Genomic DNA, 16,803 nt, shown 5'->3' with positions numbered 1-16,803 from the left:
GATTGGAACATTTTCGATATATACTACTATGGCTTTTTTCCACACACTAAACTATGCCTTTTTTATCACATTTTTGGACATACTATACTATGACTTGTATCACTCTTTTCGACATACTCTACTACGACATTGCAAACTTAATAAATCCAGCGATGAGTCGCGGGTCATACCTCGGGTCTGTTCTGTGCAAATATCCCAACAAACTGCTGCGGGTTGGGCTGGCAGCCTTTGGCCAACAGCCCCGAGCCCAGCACCTGCGCCCGCTCAGCCACCTGAAGAGTGTGTATATATGTGTATATATATATGTATATATATATATATATATATATATATATATAAAAAAAAGAAAAAACACTCCGTCAACAAACAGCAAAGAGTTAGCATGTTACACAGAAGTGCTGCGATGACCGGAGTACTGAAAACATGTCCGACCTCAGTGTAGGAGATCCACTGGTAGGGCTGGCCCGGCTGTCTGAAGCCCAGACACGGCTCGCTTCCTGAAGAGCACCAGACACATGTGTCACCTCAGTTCAAAACGTATGCAATATTTATAGTGTTCTGTCTGTTGATAGGTTACCTTTTCACTTGAATTAGGGACTTTATGTCTTGAATATCGTCGCTGTCGGCTAAAAAGGCTAATTTGAAAACATTTTGTTCGGCAGAGTCCGATGAAATTGCCTCGTCACTGTTTTAAATATTTGTAAAACCCACAGACAGACGTAAAGGGTGATCAATAACATTGATTTATGAAAAGAAAGGAAAATGTCAAAATATGGAAGAACAAGGGGTTCTGCCTGACAGCGACAAAGTTCTGCTTATGACCCAGATCAGGTGAAAGTTAGTTTTTTTTTCTGAAATCTGTCAAGATTTAAAACAACTTGTTATCTAACTGCTACAGTTGAAAACAAGTGTGAAGTTGAGTGGAATTACATGTGATGAATAACTGTAGCTATTACACCACAGTTTGGTTCAAAGGATAAAGGATAAAGCCTGACATCCGGCGCATGATGTCAGGCTTTATCACTCACCTTCTGCTTTCTCTGTGTGTCGCCATTCTCAAAATCCCTTCGCTTCAGGAAACAACAAACTTCGAGCTAGCAAGCTACACACAAAGTTTTAAGGAAAATTTGGATGGTGCAATAAGGCAGGCCTGCTTGGTTCTTTCAGGGAATGATTGTAAAGATTTACAAAGAATATGTTTAGGGCATTTCCTCTCTAACTGGGACGTTTTGGGACTGATTGGTGGGATTGCTGTAGACGAAGTACACACAGAGATACACTGGTAAGAGCCAATGAGGTTTAACCATGTATCAGCTAATTTAAATAGTTCATGTTACTGTATTGTGTCAACAGTTAACTTCATTTAATATTGGATGTGGCGTTTTCTTTTGCGGGGTGCAAATGTTCCACCAGAACAAGTTCCTTCTGGCTGCTGAGATATTACTTCTTTGATATGGTTTCACAGTCAAATTTAGGATCAAGTTAAATAAAATGTGTTGTGAATGCGTCAGCACCTGCGATCTTCAGGCCTCTCTGGAACATGTCAAAGACCGTCCTGGTGTCATCGTAGTAAAACTCCAGCAGTGTGTCGTCTTTAAGAAGGGCCGATCGCCTGCAGCAGGGATCTCCCTACAACAAACACCGCTATTAAACACTTTAAAGGGTAATTTCATTTTTTTTTCTTCAACCTGGAGCTTATTTTCCCATGCATTGGTGTCTGAGTGACTAATGTGAACAAAACTCTTTGAAGTTGGTCCAGTATTGAGCGAGAACGCTGTAACCGGTAGCTGCAAACGGTAGCTGCAAACCGAGCTGTAATGTAACGTCCACAGGAAAAATGCACATCGTCAGTTTACATCCACTAAAAGTTCTGTTTTTGCCGCTGACAGGCTCAGATTATTATTATAATTATATTATTAATGTGAACAAAAATTGTTGAAGTTGGTCCAGTATTGAGCGAGAACTCCGTAACCGTTAGCTGCGAACCGGGCTGCAATGTAACCCTACAGGAAAAATGCACATCGTCAGTTTACATCCACTAAAAGTTCTGTTTTTAGATTAGATTATTATTCTAAGTGTCTGACAGCATTATGGAAAGGAGCCCTACAGAGATAGACCTTTTTATTGAAGAGTAAGAACATGAAACGGCTCCAAAATGGCCGTTGCCAAACCCACCAGACTCCATGTAAATAATCAGGACTTTTAGCGTGTATAGAGCCAGCATATTTCCACATGTAAATGGGTGAATTAAGGGTTTATTTCAACCAAACCAGAGTGGTGATTGTTGAAACTCACCAGACTCCATTTAAATAATCAGTAATTTTATCATCGTAAAACACTCTTCATTCAAAGTCGACAGAAACAAAATAAAACTACAAAAAGCCGTCTTGGTTCATCTTTCCACTGCTCCAACAATCACCACTCTGGTTTGGTTGAAATAAACTCTTAATTCACCCATTTACATGTGGAGATATGCTGGCTCTAAACATGCTAAAATGATTATTTAAATGGAGTCTGGTGGGTTTGGTGATGGGGATTTTGGGGCTGTTTCACGTTAAACAAAAATGATCTTACTCTTTAACAAGAAGGTCTATCTCTGTAGGGATTTCCATAATGTTGTCAGACACTTAGAATAATAATCTGAGCCTGTCAGCGGTAAAAACAGAACTTTTAGTGGATGTAAACTGACGATGTGCATTTGCCCTGTAGGGTTACATTGCAGCCCGGCTTCGCAGCTACCGGTTACAGAGTTCTCGCTCAATACTGGACCAACTTCAACAATTTTTGTTCACATTAGTCACTCGGACACAAAGACATGGGAAAATAGGGTCCAGATTGAAGAAGAAGAAAAAAAAAAAAAAACTAAATTACACTTTAATACACTCCTACCATGACGACGTATGCCATTTAAATGAATGACGATGCCAACAGTGGCGACTCACATTCACAGCGACAGACTGGGCTTGTAGATCACAGGGAGGACGCATGGGTCGAGGACGGGTCACCAGCCAGTACGCGGTGAGAGACGCCAGGGCTCCGAGACCCAGCAGAGAGGCGGAGGACAGGGAGCAGGACGGCAGAAGACTCCAGATGTCCTGCGATTCAGAAGCTTTGAGTCCAACCCTTGAGCGAAGTGACTGTAACCAGTCCTGGAAATGCATAGCTGAGAGAAGAGGAGGACAGAAACCAAGAAAGAAAGAAAGAAAGAAAGAAACAGTGAAACAGAAGACGCTGCTTTTACATCACAAACGTATCATCGTGCCGCTATTTGGAAGGCAAATAAAATCAGCCTGACTTTCTGCAACTCCCATTTTTCAGATAAAGTAAATCTACGACACTTCCTCGGATGACCTCAACTTTAAAAACCTATGGGTTAGGGTTAGGGTCTATTTTGGTTTTTTACTGTCTTCAAGATTCAGTGTGTCCTTTAAAGTCACTTTTAAAGGTCCCATGACATGGTGATCTTTGGATGCTTTTATATAGGCTAATACTGTATCTGAAGTCTCTTTTATATAGGCCTTAGTGGTCCCCTAATACTGTATCTGAAGTATCTTTTATATAGGCCTTAGTGGTCCCCTAATACTGTATCTGAAGTCTCTTTTATATAGGCCTTAGTGGTCCCCTAATACTGTATCTGAAGTATCTTTTATATAGGCCTTAGTGGTCCCCTAATACTGTATCTGAAGTATCTTTTATATAGGCCTTACTGGTCCCCTAATACTGTATCTGAAGTCTCTTTTATATAGACCTTAGTGGTCCCCTAATACTGTATCTGAAGTCTCTTTTATATAGACCTTAGTGGTCCCCTAATACTGTATCTGAAGTCTCTTTTATATAGGCCTTAGTGGTCCCCTAATACTGTATCTGAAGTCTCTTTCGCGAAATTCAGCCTTGGTGCAGAATTACAGCCACTAGAGCCAGTCCCACAATGAGCTTTGGAGGGTGGGGGTGTGGTCTTGACCAACTGCCACTTTGCTCGTCTGAAAGCCATGATGTCTCTCTCTCTCTCTCATGGGTGGGCCAAATTCTCTGGGCGGGCAAATCAGAGAAAGGGGAGGTAACCTTGCTCCTTATGACCTCATAAGGAGAAGATTCCAGATCGGCCCATCTGAGCTTTCATTTTCTCAAAGGCAGAGCAGGATACCCAGGGCTCGGTTTACACCTATCACCATTTCTAGCCACTGGGGGACCATAGACAGGCTGGGGGAACACATATTAATCTTAAAAAACCTCATGAAGTGAAATGTTCATGCCGTGGGACCTTTAAATGTTAAATCTAATTTCCTGCCAATTAGAAAGAAATTATGACTTGTAATTTAAAAAGAATATTGTTTTTATTGTCACATGCAATTGTAAACCGCACAACATAGTGAAACTTGACCTCATGGTTAAAAAGGACCAGCACTTACTCAACCAACCCTGGTCGCGGCAGTGAGAGCACCAAATCCTAACCACTGGGACTGGTATGTGTACTGTGTTTACATTTTCTATTTTCCTGCGAGCCAATAAGCACGCAGCATGCTTACTACCAAAATCTAATAATGTCTGTGATTGGCTGTCTAACGTTACGCAGCGTAGAGGCACGCAGGAAAAACTCTGTTACACAGAGACGGCTCACGTAGTAGGAGCTGGAAAATAAATAAAAAGATTTGTGTCGTAATGTGTAATGTTGTAATTTCTTTTTGTTAAAATGGATTTTTATAGCCTGGGAAAACCCCTGATGAATTTCCGGCAAATTCGAGATTTGCTCTGCAAGTCCGTGTGGCCAAGAGCCCATTCAAACCTATTTCCAATGTTTCCAAATCGAGGCACCAATCACAACCGTTGAGGCGGGCTTTAACGATGACAATAGCGCAGCGATGGCGAGCAGCTTTTTGTTTACAGTCAACATGACGGTCACCGAAGCGACAACAGCCCGTTGATGCCGCCGTCGCTGCTACGTCACCCAGATCGTTGGTCTGATTGGTTGAAGGACTATCCAGTTGCGCCCAGAGGCATTTTAGCCGCGTCCGTTGGTGACGCCCCTTTGGAAATGAGCTGTGAATGAAGCTTGCCCAGACCCACTCTCAGTTACACCCGAGGAGGGTCTGGGGTCTACCAGGCTAGGGCTTTTTCGTTTAGGAACCGGTATCAAAGTCGTAGTATTGGTATCGGTACCGTTATCCAAACATTTTTAACAATACCCAGCCCTAGTTATGAGCTTTGCTCCTGGCCGGAAGAGGAACTGCTGCTGTCGGACGCGGAGCTCTCAGACCCCCCCCTCCTCCCCACCAGCCGAGCAGGCTGTGCTGCCATCTGATATAATGGCATCATTAATCAATTAAGATTCATAACCGGTTAAAAACTCATCGTAGTAGAGCTGGGCAATATATCGATATTATATCGAAATTGTGATATGAGAGTAGATATCGTCTTAGATTTTGGATATCGTAATATCGTAATATGGCATAAGTGTTGTCTTTTCCTGGTTTTATTACTGTAAAGTGATGCCATTTTCTGAACTTACCACACTGTTCTAGCTGTTGGCTACTATTATTTGCCTTTACCCACTTAGTCGTTGCATCCACATTACTGAAGATTATTTATCAAAAATCTCATTGTTTAAATATTTTGTGAAAGCACCAATAGTCAACACTACGAATCAATAGAGGTATTTGGTCAAAGATATCGTGATATTTGATTTTCCCCATATCGCCCAGCCCTACCTCATAGTCACGTTAAATAGTAGCCCAGTTCCATGTTTTGGTACAGTTGGTTTTTAAGTGGTCTGATGTGATGTGAAAGCCCTCTATACTTTATACATTATATTCCGAAAAAACCTGTAGGCTACTTAAGATGACAGACACACAAAAGTACACCGCTGGGTCTTTTAAAGAATTTAGAAGCACACAGCAAGAAATATCCCAAAATCTTAAGGTCTCTGCACCACGAATTCTACAAATACTACAGTAGGGAAAAAGCTCCATGAGATCAATATAAGTTAAAGCTTCAGGTGATCAAATAAGAATCTTAGAATCTTATCTGGAGGCCTCGGTGTAAAGGGACACTTTATCACATCATGTCTTTTGAAATGCAGCATTAAGCTACTAAGAACTGTGCCCGTGCATGTTCCGGATCATTCAAAGACTAAACTGAATTCTTTAAAACTTTATGCAACGGTTTGTCAACAGGTTCATCCATCTCCACAGTGCTCCGGCGACAACAAAGGCCTATTCTCCGTGTCAGGAAAAAAAAAAAAAAAAAACTGCCATCCCCCACAGTAAACACTACCATCCATCTTAAACTCAGAACGCAACAAAAACCTAAAAGAGAGGGTTATTAAAACCAACACTCGCTCTTCTGAAACTGTTCAAATTCCAGTGTGAAGGGGCTGGTTAAAAGGCTGAACCACACTGAGCCGCAGGCTTGGCACCGCTCAGAGAGAGAAAAAAACAAGAAGAAAAGCTGTAGACGGGGGGGAGGGGCGGGGGGGGATGGGGGGGGAAGTGGAGAGACACCAGGAAGTAATAACGATTGGTTTAACAGAAAGAGGCGCCGAGGTTACTCTCAGTCATGTTGTGCCACTCTTTGATTCAGCAGAGCAGAACGACTCGGGGTGCCGACAGTAGCGAGGGGCCGGTGCTGAGATCGGATGAGGGGAGGGCCGCCTAAGTCCCCCCCTCTCCCCATTGATAAAATAGACTTTATTGAATGCAGTCTTTTCAGTGCAAAACATCAGTAAAAATGCAAAGCAGGTAAATAAATAAATACATATATAAATAACAGTCTCTAAAGTCACTATAAAAATATATAAAGAGGTAGTTTATTTGTTATAAAAAAAATGAAAAATGTACACAAATGCACATCCGTACGATTCTTCTGTGCAGGCGCGGAGGACAAAAACAGGGACTTGAAGAAAGAAAATCCCGCACACTGCTCTTGCTGCAGCATCACCATTTATTAAAGAAAGGAAAGTTAAAACCCCAAAACACACAAACAAGACATTCACTGCACGATTCCTCCTTTCGCTGCCAGGCACTTTATTGTTCATATCCAAACTGAATTAAAAGGGGAGGTGGGGTGGGGGCTCATTTCACCTTCTCTAACAAACCACGTCATCTTCCGCCAGGCAAGGACGTCACCTCACTGAATAAAGTCTCCGCTTTCCCACATCCCCCCCCTTCCTGAACACCCCTCAACCTCTCACCCACTTTCTCCCCGGGTGCCCAATAGGAGCGGGGATAAAGAGTGACATCAAACTCCTCCCTTCCTATTCTACCAGGCCGATGCTTTTCCCTTCCCTGCACGGGCAAAGTGATGCCACACTCGTCCACAGAGCAGAGTACCAGCAGGGTCTGAAAAGTATATAATTTAATGTTCCCATATTAAAACTACTTTGTTTATAAAAGGTCTTATATTAGGGCTGCAACTAACTATTACTTTCTTCGTCCATTAATCTGTCGATTATTTTCTGGATGAATGGATTAGTTGTTTGGTTTATGAAATGGTGTTTTCCAAAAGCCCAAGGTGACGTCCTCAGATGTCTTGTTTTGTCCACAACTCAAAGAAATTCAGTTTACTGTCCCAGAGGAGAGAAGAAACTAGAACATATTCACATTTAACAAGCTGGAATTACAGAAGTTATGACTGTAGTAAGTGATTAATCACTTGGCGATTCATTTAAGTTGACATCTGATCTATTAATCGGTTAATTGTTGCAGCTCTAACTTATATTTTTTCTTGTCTTTTTGTAGGATTAAATAAATACTGTGACGTCATAAATAAATGTGTTGTGTGTGTGTAACATTACAATTTAATCTGTTTGGATGTTATACGACAGTAGATTTATTTGGTATTTTCAGTTTTGCAGCATAAGATCTCTTAACATGACAAATATTTTATTTATTTGATGTTATTAGAGTACCAACAGAGCCCAAAAAAAGCTATTGAGCATCACATATCAATGTCAGCACTATACAGGTCATGTTAATTGGTAAATAATTATTTTGTTCTGGCTTCAAATCCGTTCTGATTTGGGGGGCCTGGGTAGCTCACTTGGTAGAGTGCACGCCCACATACAGAGGCTCAGTCCTCCACCCAGCAGCCGCGGGTTCAGTTCCAACCTGCGACCCTTTGCTGCACGTCATTCCCCCTCTCTCTCCCCTTTCAGGTCTAAGCTGTGCTGTCCATAATACAGGGCTAAAAAAAAGCCACAAAAAAAATCCGTACCGATTTTCCATAATACGGCCGTGAAGTTGGCATTTCCCCCTAGAAAGGTAGAATTGAAAAGGTCTTAAAAAGTCTTAATTTAACTCGGAGAATCCCGGAGATCATTTTATCTGAATTAAACCCCCTCAGTTGCCACTACACACCTGCTGGAGCAACAGAGCAGCTGGTGTTCCCCTCGAGTCATTTCTCTAGGTAAATAAATGAGAAACCAAAAAAAAAAAAAAGGCTTCATGAAATGTGACACATCAAACAAATGACAGTCTGCTGTGAAGAGAGCTTCCTGCAGCCCCCTTCTGCTCCCTCCTCCCATTCATCAGGGCTATTGTCAGCCAGACAGAGACCATTGTGCTCTCGGCTTTTTACGGCAAACAGAACACACACACACACACACACACACACAAACACAAATAAACTGAAGGAATACAAATGCACCTTCACATCCCGTGTAAGTCCCTGCTGGGGGAGAAGAACCTGAATGTTTCGGCGGTTCACACCTGAATTTACACTCAGGGACTGATTGCATAGCGGGGCACTATTTTCTAGAGCTGCAAAGATTAATCGATTAGTTGTCAACTTTTGAATTAATCAACTATTTTGATAATCGATTAATCTATTTTAGTCATTTTTTCATGAAAAAAAAAAAGTTAAAACAGTTCTCTGATTCCAGCTTCCTTAATGTGAATATCTTCTAGTTATCTTCACTGATCCACGTTTTTCACCATTTTCTGACATTTTAGAGACCAAACAACTAATACATAGCCTGACAAGCCAGAGCCACATCCAGATGTTGGGTCTGGGAACTCCCCATTGGCAGGGCTCAATCCGAGGGGCGGGAAAAATATTTGTCTTTCATATTCCCTCTACACGTAATAGGATAGAGCTGCAACCAGGCAGTGCAACGCTAGTTGACAGATTCAACTTTTGCCGTATCCGGTCAGCAAAACTCCGAACACATCTTCCTTTTTTAAGAATGACTTCAGTGCCGTTCTTTGTTCTTTTCTCAAAGAAAAGCTGAACTGCCCACTACATTTGCTGCCGCTAGGGTGCATTGAGATTTTGAGGCTAATACATTAATCGAGAAAAGAACCGACCGATTAATAGATGATGAAAATGATCGTTAGTTGCAGCCCTATTATTTTTATTATTGATTAATCTGCCGATTATTTTCTCGATTAATTGTCTAGTCTATAAACAAGGGGACGTCTTTAAACGTCTTGTTGTGTCAGTCCAAAACCCAAAGATATTCAGTTTAATATGAATATAAAACAGAAATAAGCAGGAAATCTCCTGATTTGAGAGGTTAAAAACTGCATTTTCTGCCATTTTTGCATGAAAAATAATAATCGATTATCAAAAGAGTTGCCGATTATTTTTCCAGCGATCGACTAATCGATAAGTTGACTAACCATTGGAGATCAACAAGGCACACGTGATGACATCATGCAAACATCAAATGATGTCTAATCCAACAAACTAAATCCTTTTAACAATGGAAATGAATTGACCTCTTGCTCTGTAGAGCTGCAGCCAACGATCGTTTTCATTGTCGATTAATCCGTCGATTAGTTGTTTGGTCAGAAAATGGTGAACAATGGGGATCAGTGTTTCCCAAAAAGCCCAAGATGACATCCTCAGATGTCTTGTTTTGTCCACAACTCAAAGATATTCAGTTTACGGTCACAGAGGAGAGAAGAAACTAGAAGATATTCACATTTAAAAACTTTTTACATGCATCAAGCATGTTGTTTTTTATAATGAGTGAATTAACTAAACTAAATCCAAAGTGACCTACGAGGTGTGGTGCCAGGACAGCTGGAAGATTACCCCCGTATAGTGATGTCTGAACCCGGTGCTGCTTAGTTACATGAAACCTCCGGCTGAAGGGGAAAGAAATGCACAAATGTTGCCTTGTCATGGACGACCCTGATTGGAGTCAAGTGAATTTGACACCATGGGAGACACACAAACGTCTTGTGGAAAGTGAAGGCAGTGTTTCCCCCCAGTGTGTGGCAAGCCCCCACCAGGCCTAAGCCACTGGGAATTATTTTAGAAACTTGACTGTCTTAAACTTAAGACTTATTTTCAAATTCCCAGTTACAGTAGCTCTTAGCACTAGGGTTCGGCATCGTTTGGATTTTAACAATTCTGATTCTTCCTTTTTGATTCCGGTTCTCATCGATTCTCGATTATGATTCTTTGAGGGGTGGAGTTGAAACGGGTCACATGCTTATTTCACCAATAAGAGGAACATTTTATTTTGAATCAATACTGGTTTGCAGTTTTAACGCTTTTTCTACGTAAAATAAAGCCACACTAGAGCGCCGCTTACTGTGCTCCGAGGCTGCAAAACAACAAAACTGCTGCGGAACCAAAACTTGCAACTTGTTAAATTTGGATGACCAAATCCTCCAAAAAAATTCCAATAGTTTTCACTGGAATCGTAATTTTTGAAACGATTCCGAGTAGGAACCGGTTCTCGATGCCCAATCCTACTTAGCGCTGATTTAATGTAGGGCCCTATGGAATCGGTCTTATAGCTTTTTTTAATTCTCTATTTCATGATCCCGTCCATGATTCCGTTATCACAGAAACTACTGGGCTCTACATTAAAGTTGCCATCAGCCTGTGACTGGCCCCAGCCAGGCCCACTTGCCACTGGGCTAAACCTCTGGGGGAAACCCTGGAAGGTGTTTTCTACGTGCAAGTTGCGTGCTCTCGCTCGTTCATTCTTCACCTCCTTCTTCCTCGACATGTAAAACTTCATTGGGTCTCTGTGTTCTTCACGCCTCATTTGGGAATCACAGCCGGAGAACACCCCTGCATTTCGTTCTCTCTTGTTGTCCCCCCAGCCAACCTCACGTGTATCCCCCTCCCATTGGACCATTCACTCCTCAGGGCACATGGACAGCGTGTGGAGTTCATTGCTGCAAAATGCTGTCGCCTCCGTCCCATAAACCCTCCCCCCTTCCCCCTCCCCCTCAGCATGTCACCTCCTGTAGTTTTCTGGGTCAGGGGGAAGCATTCCCCAGCATCACCACAGAAGCTCCGCGGGCCACTGTGCACAGCCTCTTCTCGCTCTTCTCGCACAGTAATTCAGGGACTTATTCTACATAGAGCTGCAACTGACGATTGTTTTCATTGCTGATTAATCTCTTGGTTATTTTCTGGATGAGTGGAGAAGTTGTTTGGTCTGTTTCGAAAAATGTCGATCAATGTCTCCCAAAGTCCCAAGGTGACGTCCTCAAATGTCTTGTTTTGTCCCCAAACTCAAAAGATATTCAGTTTACTGTCACAGAGGAGAGAAGAATCTAGAACAATATTCACATTTAACAAGCTGACATCAGAGACTTAAGGATTTTTTCATAAGAAATGACTCAAACCGACTAATAAATTATTAGAAAAGTTGGCGATTAATTTAATAGTTGACAACTAAATCTATGCAGCTCTAATTCTATTCAGGAATGTAGCTTTAAGGGGGACTTTATTCTGGCTCTTCTAGCAGACCAAATCAATATTTATTTGTTTAGGGTAATAACTAAAAAGTCATTATTACTTAAAAGAACATCATTAAGGTCAGTCCTTTTCTGTCCGCTGGTGATAAAAAAAGACATGCATACATTTGTTAAAAGCAGCTTTTACTGCTTTTTTTTTTTTTAATCCCCTCGGGCTTGACCAAAAAGTCTCTTTTAATAATTTAAAACTCAACACAGAGTCTGGCTGCCAGAGCTTTGAATGGAGCAAGAAGTAGAGTTAAATTCTCTCTTCATTTTAAGTCTCTGCACTCGCTGCTTTTTAATGTAATAGTAGGCTTTACCCAATGGTAATGTCTCTAAAATAAATTCCTGACAACTGCCATTCTACTTCTTAATGTACCAAAAGCTTATGATGATGCATTTGCATTTATTAACCTAAACCCTGGACAAATGTCTCCCTACAGCTACTCTCAAATTCTACATTTAAGCCCTGATTTGACCTAAGACAAGATAGATATTTTACTAATAATACTTATCTCCAATGTTTAATTTTTTTCGGTCCTAATATAGTTTACTTTATGTGGTTGCATTGTATGGCACCCCCCAAATGAAATATACATAGAAACAAGAGAAAATGTTTTTTTTGGGAAGTCAAGAGAAGGGCAGTTATGCATTATGAGTTGTCTTGTATATGTCCTAGGGCTGGACGATACGCTTTTGTCCCGATTTGATTATTTCACGATACGTGGGTGCTGATTCGATTTGTATTATGATTTTCATTTATTGCGATACTAGAAGAGTTGCGATTCGATAGTTTTGAGTATTGCGATGTTCTTTTCCTTCTTTAACAAAAACAAAAGTTGAAGAATACACTTCCAGAGATAATATATCATGAGACATTTCTAAAAACTAATAGTTTTCTAAGAAATGCACATCACATGTCAGCCAGTCAGTCTGACATTTATTTCATTTGTAGAGAAGAACATAACATGGTTTTTCTGCTTTCGCTCCGTTTTGCTGGAAACGGACATGATGTAGTCGCTGTCGGCGGTACCGTATAAACAGAAAATATTTAGGTGAATCGTTGTTTAAAAAAAAGTTTAGTTAGCAACGGCTTTCAGCTGCACGGCTTCCAGGAAGGCTGCTCTCTGTATCCTCGCTCATAGCTCCTCAGAGATCCCTCCTCCATCCTCCGTCCTAGCTCCTCAGGGCAGGAATAAGAGCTTTGAGACGGTCTTCAGGAAGGAGAGCCAGAACGACGTCCCGTTCATCCGAGGAGTGAGGAGATATCAAATAAGGGACTTGGGAAGCAGCCAGAGTCACTTTACGATCACGTGTCTTGAGAAAAGGTCCTTGTGATCGAAATGTCGACCGACCAAATAAACCAACGCAGAGGTGTCAAGTGTGAACGGGAATTCTTTCTTTTTTCTTTGGAAAATGGATCTTCGGGGGAATTAAGGCCTTTTTACAGTCGCCGCAGCAAACCGGTCGTGCGCCAATGTGACGTCAAAATGGCGTTGGCTAGATCTCGCTGGTGCGCCAAGATTTTAAGTGTGCGACCAACGGCACACGACAAAGCGGAAACAGGAAGCATGGACGAGTTCGAGGGCAACCAGATGCCAGGACTCTGAGTGACTGTAAGTCTCTCTTGTAAACTCACTGGGTTAAGTTCTTTTATGGCGAATGAAAGGCTCGATCCGACGAAGTAGGTCATCCAATCATCAAATCGAAGCATCGACGGCAATGCTGCTGCCAGTTCTGCCGTCGTTTACCTTTTTCTTCTTCTTCTAGTCCGTAGAAATAGCAAAGTCGGGAGCCTTTCCTCATTAGCGCCACCTCTGTTCAGGAGAAAACTGCAACTAGTGTCGCGACCACCACGCGCCAGTATAAATAGTTACGCCGCTCCCATGAAGTCACATTGGCGCGCGACAGGTCGGCTGTGGCAAGTCTACCGGACATCTTAATTCCCTGCACCACAGAGGAGACAAAGCAAGTGGTGTTTGTGTGTTGCTTTCTACTCATGCCCCAAAACGTGGCATTCAAACAGTGTTTGACAGTCTTAGTCATCATTGATTAAGTGCCAGATGTTTCTCAAAACCAGTTTTTGGTTTCTGTTACCGTACATTAAATATTCTGCCACACAGCAGGTCTGAAAATCTCTCTCAGCTCTGTCTCTGCTTGTCAGCTGGAGTAGATGCACAAACATGCAGACTGCCTCAGGCTACCTGTTACGTGCAATGAACGTTCTGTATGCACTCTGTAATATATATATATATATATATATATATATATATATATATATATATATATATATATATATATATATATATATATATATATATATATATATATATATATATATATAGATATAGATATAGATATATATAGATAGATATAATAGAGCTGCAAAGATTAATCAATTGATTGTCAACTATTCAATAAATCGCTAACTATTTTGATAATCAATTAATTGGTTTGAGTTATTTTTTATGAAGAAAAAAAAAAAAAAAGTCTAAATCCTCTGATTCCAGCTTCTGAAAAGGTAACTATCGTTTTTGTGTATTTACCATCACAAAAGTGCTTGTTTTGCCAGATTCATATTCTAAGTGTCTAACAACATTATGGAAAGGATTTCTAAGGAGGTTGACCTTTCTGTTAAAGAGTTAGATCCTTTTTTCAAACATAAAAACATCCGTGAAATTGCGTTCGCTAAACCCACCAGACTCCATGTAAATAAACCGTAATTTTAGCATGGTAAAATACACTTAATTCACAGTCGACTATGAAAAGGCGTCTTGGTTCGTCTTTCCACTTTTCAACCATCACAACTCTAGTTTTGGTTGAAGTAAACACATAGTTTACCAATTTACATGTGAAAATATGCTGGCTCTATTCGCGCTAAAAGTATTGCTTTTTTAAATGGAATCTGGTGGTTTTGATGGCTGAATATCTTCTTTCTTCGAGGAGTAAACCTCTATTGATGGGCGCGTGGCGTGCTCTACCTGATGAGCTACCCAGGCGCCCCGGCTGAATATCTTTGAGATGTGGACAAAACAAGACATTTGAGGACGTCATCTTGGGCTTTTTGGGAAACCCTGATCTACATTTTTCACCGTTTCCTGACATTTTATAGACCAAACAACTAATCGATTAATAGAGAAAACAATCAAAAGATTAAATCGCCAATGAAAATGATGGTTCGTCGCAGCCTTTCAAATGTTGAGTTGATTGTAGTGATGCCGGTAGATTGTTCCAAAGAGAAGGTACTCTGTATTTCAATGTATATTGAAATTAAAATAGGAGATTAAAAGTCCTTAGAGTGTTATTTGAGTGAATGTCTGTGGACAAAAGTGAGTGTTTTTGTGCACCAGAGCGGATCATCCAACCCCTGCACGACCAAGACACACAAACCGCAGTTGCTATACACGGTAACTGTCCCACAGTCGAGAGAGGAGGGCAGAGAGCTGGCATCGGGCCACGTGGACAGCTTTAAACACGCTGCATGCCAGACATGCAGGTTGAGAAAGATACAATACTCAGGAAAAGCAAAAGACAAACAAAACTTTTTTCCCTTATCCAAAATGAGGGTCTAAGGATAGAGGGTTTCGTATAGGGTAGGGTTTTAAAAAAAACAATCGATTTTCTGAGTCAAATCGATCTTCATCTGAATGATCCGATATCGATTCAAAATCCTGAGATCGATATTTTAAGGAGCTCCGTTTTACAGCTAAAGATGTCGGTATCATATGAAACTAGACGACGTACTGTAAGGAATCCATGTCTTGTTAAATAACGCTCCAAAGTTAGGATACATTTTGGTGAGGGAAAAACTGCCTTTAGGTTTTTTTCTGTCTCTGCTTAACTGGCTTTGGGGTCAATTCTTAACCACAGCATTACTATTTTTAATATTGCACCAGGTTAGCGGGTTCTTTGCACAATTTACAGCATTAGTTCTCTGAGAATCTCTTTCATATCAAAGCTAAATTGGTATTGACATATCCCTAATTGAATCAATATAGAACCTTGTGAATTGGAATCGATTCAGGAAATCAGCGGCGATACCCAGCTCTAGAATGCTGTACATTTACACAAATTTGTAATTTGTGATATTGGGCTAGATGGAATTGACTTGACATGGACAAGATTGTGATTTGACAAAAGAATGTCAGAAAACCTACAGTTAAAACACAAACTCTTCCCAACCCATAATCATCCCCAGCTTGGATCGGGGACAAACTACCACAGGCCTGTAGGCTACTTCAGGGGGTTTTCCTGCATGGAGGAATTTTTGGTTTTAGCAATGGGTTTTAACCGGTAAAATATCCGGGTTCTGGTACAGTTGGTTTGCACAACTGATGAAAATCGCATGGGAGTTACGTTACGCATGAACTGTACTCGAGAGATTACTTTTTTTTAAGTGGATTTATGGGCACAAAATCGACCAATCGTACCGGGGTACGGTACCCGGTGTTCACACTCATCACACCGACTGGACTCAGTGTGCCTATCGCTCCATGATGCGAAAGATCTCTAACACTACATTATATTCTGTTATATTTTTTATATTCTGAATTTTGCAACTTGCCATCTCACTTTAGTGTTTTCCTTCACATAAAGACGTTTCCACCATAAATTGGTGCACAAAAATGTATCACAATGCAGGAAATGAAGCATTTGAGGCTCAAACTAATCTGTAGTTAAGATGACAGACACACATAAGTGCACCCCAGGTCTTTGAAAGAATTTGGAAACACACTGCAAGAAATATCCAGAAATCTTAAGGTCTACGCCATGAATTCTACAAATCCTACAGTAGGGAAAAAGTAAGAAATGAAGTGTTTGACACTCAAAATGTCCTGGGGGGGTGAGATCAATTGATCCTCTGCTATGAGCCAGGAAAAAAAAAACCTGTAGGCTACTTAAGACGAAAGACACACACAAGTGCACCCCGGGTCTTTTAAAGAATTTGGAAGCACACTGCAAGAAATATCCAGAAATCTTAAAATCTCTGCGCAATTCTACAGTAAGAAAAAAGCTCCATGAGATCAATATAAGTTAACGCTTCAGTTGAGCACATAAGACACATTAATGCATCTTAGAATCTCATTTAAAAGGAGGCATC

General features: G+C 41.0%; 1 protein-coding gene across 1 annotated transcript in view; it reads right to left on the bottom strand.

Moving 5' to 3' along the window:
- The window catches only part of acsl2 (acyl-CoA synthetase long chain family member 2), a 31,087-nt gene that overhangs the window by 13,863 nt on the left and 421 nt on the right, over window positions 1-16,803 (bottom strand). The window contains exons 2-5 of the mRNA XM_028577604.1: window positions 2,943-3,163; window positions 1,515-1,629; window positions 433-497; window positions 171-272 (exon numbers count right to left, since the gene is read on the bottom strand). Coding sequence (XP_028433405.1) covers window positions 171-272; window positions 433-497; window positions 1,515-1,629; window positions 2,943-3,161 — 501 coding nt within the window. The 5' untranslated portion in view covers window positions 3,162-3,163. The remainder of the gene's footprint in view (window positions 1-170; window positions 273-432; window positions 498-1,514; window positions 1,630-2,942; window positions 3,164-16,803) is intronic.

The sequence above is a fragment of the Perca flavescens genome, chromosome 5 (genome assembly GCF_004354835.1).
Source record: "Perca flavescens isolate YP-PL-M2 chromosome 5, PFLA_1.0, whole genome shotgun sequence".
NCBI classification, from domain to species: Eukaryota; Metazoa; Chordata; class Actinopteri; order Perciformes; family Percidae; genus Perca; species Perca flavescens.
This window is presented reverse-complemented; position numbering and strand designations above follow the sequence as displayed.